The sequence below is a fragment of the Muscardinus avellanarius genome (assembly GCF_963383645.1).
Source record: "Muscardinus avellanarius genome assembly, chromosome: 3".
Taxonomy (NCBI): domain Eukaryota; kingdom Metazoa; phylum Chordata; class Mammalia; order Rodentia; family Gliridae; genus Muscardinus; species Muscardinus avellanarius.
Genome location: NC_137788.1, coordinates 100,113,337 through 100,121,838, shown reverse-complemented (window position 1 = coordinate 100,121,838; position 8,502 = coordinate 100,113,337). Strand labels below are relative to the sequence as shown.

The following is an 8,502-nucleotide window of genomic DNA, read 5'->3' as shown; positions in this document are numbered from 1 at the left end:
TATAAGAACAAACTGAATTAGAAGTAGAGGACCTGGTCACAGTGGGCTGTGTGGAGTCACAGTCAGAGGAGGCAGCAGCTCCACTCAGGATGGATGAGCCCGCAATAAAAGAAGCACCGGTACCAGACACAGGGTGGATGAGTCTTTGGTCCTAGTCAGGTATGCTTCCCAGAACCCTGGGAGAGGGACTTCTGGCTGCAGAGAGGCAGCTGCAGGAGAGGGGGGTACTCAAGCAGAGGAACCTTGGTCAACAGAAGCCAACAGGGAATACTACATGGCTTCCACAAATAGATCTGTTCATCTCTCCCAGCTCAGACTAGTCTTAGACATCCCACCTCCAACTGCTTGTTGTTTGAGCGTAGTGTGAGTCTTTAGCTAGTAGTGGAGGGATTTCTGCACTGACATTTTTTTCTTTCATTCGGAGAAAACAAAATCATAACTTTAGGAGTCCAAAGGAGTTAAGTGGCTCCCTCCTCCCTCTATACCTCTACTGACAGTTTCTGTTAAAACACTGCAAGAGATTGAAAACATTTTTAGAATCATCTTGCCTTTAAAAAATCCACTTTTTTATGTGTTTGAGTGTGGCCTTTACTGGTCTCTAAACAGATGCTTTTGGAGAGTCTAATGGGGGAAGGGACTGCCAAACTGAAGTTAAAGCCAATGCAATTTGATTTGAGGTGCGCCGAGACCCACCTGCAGGTGGCAGATGTCTCACTGTCCGTCCATACCCTAACTATACTGTTATTCATTACCACTTCTAAGAATTATTACATATTTTCAGGTAGTTTGTAGCATTCGTTCCTAAACCTAGTTGCACCCAAAAGGTTTCAGAACCGGAACCACAATCCTGGGATGCTTATGAAAATTCTGAGGCTCCATCCTAGACATGTCAAATCATCTTTAGCAATAGGATCAAGAGTGTTTGTGTGTTGGTGGTAGTGGAGATTGAACCCAGGGGTGCTCTATCACTGAGCTACACTCCTAGCTCTTTTTTAAATTTAGAAACAGGGTCTTGCTATGTAAGTGTGTGCCAGTCCCAGGAACTACAGGCATGTGCCACCACTGCCTGGCTTCAAAATCTGTATTTTTAAAAAGTTTCAGGGGATTTTGATACTTAGCTAGGTAAATGAACACAAGAAGAATGAGAGCCAGCTGAGGTTTTCTACAAATATACCCTTGACCTGATGCTAATGATATCCAGGGCTGAAGGAAGTATACACTGAATATCAGCGCTTTTCAAATTCCCTTTATACTGAAAAAGATTCTGGGATATATATACACACATTTCAATCAGCCCTGAACATCTCAGTTTATAGCCTTAGCTCACTGAAGTCCAGAATGGTATAGGAGAAAACACTGGACCAGTATTCAGAAGATTCTAGTCTCCATTCTTTAAAATATCAACAGTGTGTGACATTGGTAATGCCACAGGCTTTTGGGGCCTATTTTCCACTGTAGGTAAGTAACACCTGCTGTGTCTGTTGTAATGATCAAGTAAGACGATACATAAGTGCTGAACAAGTTGTCCTTTCATTTTCTTGCTTTGTCCTCACTTTCAAAACTTGATCTGCCTCCAGCATATTCCTATAGGTATTTCTCAATCCCAGATGTTGGCGAGTTGCGAAGAAGGTAATGAGAGATTTCCTTTCCTGTTGCAGTTTAGCAAAGAAAATAACAGTTTAACTCTCATTGCCAATCTAGATCTACAATGGGTTTATGGAATCATTACAAGTACAAGAAGGTATGGTTCTGGTTACAAGCAAGGCAGTACAGCTATTGTTTATTCCTGATTATGGAACAAGGTATAAACATTGTTAATCAAAAGATGCTGATTTTAGCTCTAAACCTTTCTGCTGTTTTCCCTCTTCATTCAATCAACTGAACATCTACATACAATGGGAATAGAGCTGGTTCACAGAAGATACTTGGTTTCTATGTCAAACTAGTATAAATACTGAAAAGGAGAGTACAAAATGACCCTCGAGAGAAGCCCAGGCAATTACTGAAAATGTAGGGGAAAGGACTGAGACCCCCAAATGACTGATAATTACAAGGGTAATTACTGTAACACAAGAATTTCATCTAAGGGAAAACGAACATTGTTCTTCTTCTATTATTATTATTATTATTATTATTATTATTATTATTATTATTATTAGCAGTACTGGGGATGGAACCCAGGGGCGTTCTACCTCCAAGCTATACTCCCAGCCCTATTTTTTTGTCTTTTTATTTTTGAAGCAAGGTCTCACTGAGTTGTGAAGGCCTTGCTAAGGCTGTCCGCAAACAGCGATTCGCCAGTCTCAGCCTCCTGGATGCTGGGATTATAAGCGTGTGCCACCATGCCCAGCTCTGTTCTTTAAGTTAACAGTTTCTACAAGATAGGAAGGTCACAGGGCACATCATCACAACACAGTTGACCGAACTTCCTTATTTATTAAAGAACAGGAATTTAAAAAGACATTAAAATTTAATCTTTCAACAGAATAAAACTGAGAAAAAAGCTTTTAGATCATATATTTATTTAAAAAAATAAAATGGATTGACAAAGTTACCACATTATTCTGCATGCTAACAGGATTTCCCAAGCCCATGAGCGATACCATTTCTTGAGCAATAAAAAATTACTTCCTCAACAATATAAAGATAGGAAACCTTTCAATCCAAATTCAAGATCTTTATCATTCATTTGTCTCACAAGCTAGTGGGATGTGTCTGTCACAAGCTGAGCTCCTTAGTAAAGAAAGCTTAAGAAGACAACAAGGATGTTACTAAAAGATGATGATTTGTTAAAATTATAAACAACCATCTTTTGGCCTGCAAATATTTTACATTAGAAATCTCCACCACTGGGGATGCTCCCCATGACAATATTATTCTGAATCCAGGATAATTACGAACGTATGGTATTTTTCCCCCTGCATGCTTTCCTGGGCCAAACCTTGTATGATGACATATACAATTTACAGGATGTGAGTTGAAATTACCATTCTCACAGGATAGTTAGGGAGTGTTACCAACAACAAATAATAAAAGTTATACAACATTGATTACTATAAATTATATTTGTTCTTATCCACCCCCATTCTCCTTAATGTGTTCAGATTCTTTCCTGCAGAAAACACGAGTTTCCTATACAACCCCAACTGTATTGTTAATGATGATTAGAATGAGCTGTAGAGACCTTGATTCTGAAGACATGAATGTGCAGGTGAGATGCAATCTGATTGCAAACACTGACACAGTAGCGAATCAAATCAAAGAAAGAGAAGACCTGTAAAGAAAACAGACTGTTAGATTCTCAGCACCTGCTTAGGCCTAACCTAAGCTTCCTGAAAGGAGAGAGGGATGGCCTCTGACTTTCTTTTCTCTCCAAATTCACCTTTCATTTTATACACCAAACAACTCATTTTGTCATGATCTGTCCTCTATTTCTTAGAGACACAGTAAATATTTTGAACTTTGCAGGCCATTTTGTCTATATCTCAGCTGCTCAATCTTTCCACTATAGCATGAAAGCAGCCACACATAATACACGAATGGCTGTGCTGGGTAAACAGACTGTGGGCTTGCAGGGTATAGTTTGAAATTTTACTTTATACAACTGGAAATCTGTAATTTATGAGTTCTGATATAAGAAGGACTAATAAAATGAATAAAAAGGAAAAGGCTCCAATGTAAAGCCATAGGAATTTCCACAGCACCGTCAATATATGGATTTCTGGCATTCCCAGTTATTACAATTCTACGATCTTTCTCTTAAGGCTGGCCCACCAAAACAGGAAAACAAGTAACTTCCAAATTTTGAAGTTAAGACAGCATGATACCTACCAGGGCAATCCAAAGTACAATATATTCATCAATAAAGCTGTTAAAATACTGGTCCAGAAACAAAAGCGCTGGACCTATGAATGCTGTGTCATGCAAATGCATTTCACTTTTCGTCATGTGTGCAACCTATGAATAGAACAAAATCAACAATGTAGGTATTTTTGTAGTAGTGACTGCAAACAGTTTGTGTTGTGCTCAAATGTCATTTCAAGGATTATGTAGTAATAGTTGTTGAATTTCCAGAACTAAAAACCCAACAATGTAATATATGTGAGAAAGAAAAGGCTATACCATGTCAACTAAGGTGGCAAAAAATGCTTTCCACAAGGAGCTTTACTTTGTGTCCACACTGAGACTGAAGAGCACAACCAAGTTAATAGTGCACAGAATGGTGAAAGTTTGTAGAGGCTCAAAAAACTTCTGATAACCTTAAATTGTAGCTCCATAAAAGCGTAAAATTAGCCTCTATGTTGATGTTAAGAGATTTTTTTACTGCAAATTCTAGGACTGTTTAGTAGGCTTTAGGATGAGACTGGTCTATAGAAAGGTCTATAAAAACCAAAATAGAATAACTGCTAAAAACAAATAAAAATGAAAATGCTTACCACAAGCTTATTAGTGATTTTAGCTGATACAAAACCAAATGTCAGTATATAAAGACAAGGATGCTTTTCAAAAAGCTGAACTGCTGATTTCTTGTAGATCATTACAGCTAATGTAATCACTGATCCAATATGGAGAAAAGGAGAAAGGACACTTGTTCCCTGTACAGAGTGAAGAGAAGAGTTAGTAGTACTCAAACTCACTGGAGACCATATGGATCTACCATAAAGCCATTTGTTTCCAACTTTCTAGAACCACACAGTGCCTGACAACCAGCTATGTCGATAATCTGAACAACAGAACAGCTAATGAAAAGCAGCACCATGAATTGGTTAGGCACGAACTCAGCATTTCATTCAACAGATCAGCCTTATTATTATTATAATTTATTTTTTATTTTTTTGGCGGGTCTGTGGATGGAACCCAGGGGCATTTGATGTCCAAGCCACACCCCCTGCCCTAATTTTTATTCTTTATTTTGAAACCGGGTCTCACTGAGTTGCAGAGGGCCTCACTAAGTAGCTGAGGCTGTCCGCGAACCACGGTCCTCCGGTCTCAGCCTCCCGAATGCTGGGATTACAAGTGTGCACCACCACGCCTGGCCCAGATCAGTCTTATTTATTTTTTGGTGGTACTTGGGGGTGGAACCCAGAGGCTCTCCACCTCCGGGCTATACTCCCAGACCTATTTTATATTTTATTTGGAAACAGGGTCTCACTAAGTTGCTGAGAGCCTCACTAGCTGAGGCTGGCTTCGAACCTGTGCAATCCTCCTGTCTCAGCCTCCCAAGCGCGGGGATTACAAGCATGTGCCACCATGCCCAGCCTCATACACACATTTTTAAAAGTATGATCTGCTTTGTAAAAAATAAGAATGAAGCCGGGCGTGGTGGCGCACGCTTGTAATCCCCGCGCTTGGGAGGCTGAGACAGGATGATTGAGCAGGCTCGAAGCCAGCCCCACTGGGTTAAGAGACCCTGTTTCCAAATAAAAATATAAAACAGGTCTGGGAGTATAGCCCGGAGGTAGAAGGGCTTCCAGTACTTCTACCAAAAAAAAAAAAAAGTGTGTATGTACAAAAATATGCCTATATAAATCTAAATGTATGTATATGTAAAACTGAAAAGTTTGAACATATTTTAACACTAAGTAGAAATTCTAGATTAGTAAATTATTTTATATATTTCAAATGAAAAAATAACCACAAGACCAAACCCTAGTTTGGAAATCTTAAGATATACTCACTGCTATCGTTGATCCATTTTTGCCAACACCACCTGTGAAGATTACACGGAAGTAATTTGTACAGGAAAATATGGTCCCTGCTACAGTACAAAGTGCAGGAAAAATTTTCATTTGAATATTCAGCACTGGAATCTTTAATGGGTAGAGAGAAAGAACAATTAAAATACATAAAAAAATCAAATAAGAAAACATAGTACAGTTAAATATTTGATTTATATTCCCAAATCTTCTCTATTTCCTCAAGTTTAGTTAATAAGTAATGGAAGTTTCCTTCTCTTAATATAGCAAATCTCAAAAGATGAGGATTTATAGAAATTAATCTCCCTCCTGATATCAAATCTTAAAAAAAGGATCTAACTTTATTAATTTATGTTATAAGCTAAGATGTTCCTAATGTATCCCAGAGGCCTGGCAACAATTGAAAGAGGCTGTCTTTTGGCCTTTTTGTAAAAGGTGTGTACCTTGCTTTTTTCTTTGTGTATTTTTTAATTCTTCCTCTAAATATGTAGTACATTCCTAATTGTTACAAGTAGGGAGCATAAAAGAAGAGAAATGTTATTAACTAGATTTTTAAAAAGTAGAGAATGGAAGAGAAAAGTTCTATTCAGCAGAGTTTTCAACTCCAATTTGTTAGGATATAGGAGCTAGTTAAAGCTGAGGCAACTGAGATGGTATTTACATGCAGAATTAAAGTCACAACAGCAGGCCCAAACCAGTGCAGCTCTGCAAGTATGTACCTAAAATGTTAACATGTTAGTTTACTTTCCAGAAAAGTAAATAATAAATTGCTATAGTACTACAGACTGAAAATATGGATTGATTTACTTAAGGGCGTGAAATGGGTGGATAAGATGTATTTGATTTTATAAACACAATATGCACTATTTATTTATTTATTTATTTATTTATTTATTTATTTTTGTGGTACTGGGGATGGAACCCAGGGGCATTCTACCTCCGAGCTACACCCCCCAGTTCTATTTTTTAGTCTTTATATTGTTTGTTTGTTTATTTATTTATTTATTTATTTATTTATGGTACTGGGGGTGGAACCCAGAGGCTTTCTACTTCCGGGCTATACTCCCAGACCCATTTTATATTTTATTTGGAAACAGGGTTTCACTAAATTGCTGAGAGCCTCACTAAGCAGCTGAGGCTGGATTTGAACCTGCACGATCCTCCTGTCTCAGCCTCCCAAGTGCGGGGATTACAAGCGTGTGCCACCACGCCCGGCATAGTCTTTATATTTTTTGAAACAGTTCTCAGTGCGTTGTGAAGGGCCTCCCTAAATAGCTGAGGCTGTCTGACCGTGAACCTCGATCCTCCATCTCAGCTTCCCGAATGCTGGGATTACAAGCGTGCGCCACCACGCCCGGCAATATGCACCATTTAAAGCGAAAGATACTTGCATCAGACTTTTAAAATTATATATATAGAGAGAGTAGTACTGGGGTGGAACCCAGAGAACTTCTACCTTGGGCTATACCCTCAGCCCTATTTTTTATTCTTTTTTTGAAACAGGTCTTGCTAAGTTGACTTTGAACCTGTCATCCTCCTGTTTCAGCCCCCCAAGAACTGGGATTACAGGCTCTTAAAATAATTTAATATGCCCTTCTTTTTTGAACCCCACCCAGATTTCCTGGTTTCAAAGTTTGTCCAATTGAATTGATAAGCAATGATAGAACCAAAAGGTTATGGGAGAGCAAGATTGTAAAAGTCCACAATGATTTGATAGCCAATAAGTTCTTAGAAATGAAAACATTTTAATTAGGATTATTTATACTTTTAGGCCTATGTTTTAAGAATCAAATAGTAAAGATTTCCCTTTTAAAATTGTGTACATATAAAAACCTCAGCAAAACTGGCAGAAATAAATCTAATGTTTGGACACTTCATTTCTTTAAGATTCTCAAGAACTCACTCTATTTATACAACCTTATGACCTCTTGCAAAACTACAGCTCTAAAAAAAAAAAAAAAAAACAAAACAAAAAACTGAAGTCAACTGTTCAAATTCCAAGTTGTAGCACAGCAGTGTTTAATTTTCTAAAGTGAAACAGGTCAACTAAAATCAAGTCCAGAACTTTATGGATGTAACAACCAAAATGGTTCTCCGCTAACTAATGATTGACCCTTAGAGCCCAGGTTCAAACTTGTTTTCAATCAAGGAGAAAACACCAAGGCCGCTTTGAACTCTGATTTTTTCCCTCTCTAGTTTAAAAAAACTAAGGACTTTACAATCTAAATCTGATCCACCTGGCTAGAACTCAATGCCCTGGCTAGTTTCCTAGCTCCCAGTTTCTTCTGTCACCCCTTCCATTTTTCCTTCCACAAAGACAAAGACCTCTCTGGCAAAGGGGAAAATAATACACTTGCCCAGATTCCAAAAGACGTAGAGCGTTACTCCATCACAAGAGCATCTCTGCATCAGGGCCACAGTACTGAACGAGTGCCAGCTGTGTATAACAGTAATGTGTGCCACAACTAAACTGATTAAGTATCATAGCTGTGTTTACAATTTGGTGAAACTGCTTTAGGATCATGGAAATTATTGCCCTTTGAAAGAAGAATGAATAAACACAAATATTGGAAAGGCAGGGAAATTAGTACATGGCTTGGATCACAAAGCAAGCAAGCTAAGATCTAAGAGCAAAGTATCAAAAACATTTTAGGGCTTTCGATCACTTCTGTCATATATGTTAGCTATATATACCAAAGTATAAATAAGCTTTTGAACATTTTGAACTGATTTTTTGTATTCTATACAGCCGTGGCTATTGTAGGTATTCAATATATATCTGCTGAATAAAGATTAAAATTTCTTT

At 38.1% G+C, this 8,502-nt stretch overlaps 1 protein-coding gene across 2 annotated transcripts in view; it reads right to left on the bottom strand.

The window, feature by feature from the left end:
- Positions 1-3,154: 3,154 nt before the first annotated feature.
- CEPT1 (choline/ethanolamine phosphotransferase 1) overlaps positions 3,155-8,502 on the bottom strand; it is a gene marked incomplete at both ends in the record, with an annotated part of 34,685 nt that continues 29,337 nt past the window's right edge. For both annotated transcript variants that reach the window (XM_080692467.1, XM_080692466.1), the window contains 4 exons: positions 3,155-3,274; positions 3,832-3,957; positions 4,437-4,595; positions 5,679-5,810. In XM_080692467.1, coding sequence (XP_080548593.1) covers positions 3,155-3,274; positions 3,832-3,957; positions 4,437-4,595; positions 5,679-5,810 — 537 coding nt within the window. The remainder of the gene's footprint in view (positions 3,275-3,831; positions 3,958-4,436; positions 4,596-5,678; positions 5,811-8,502) is intronic.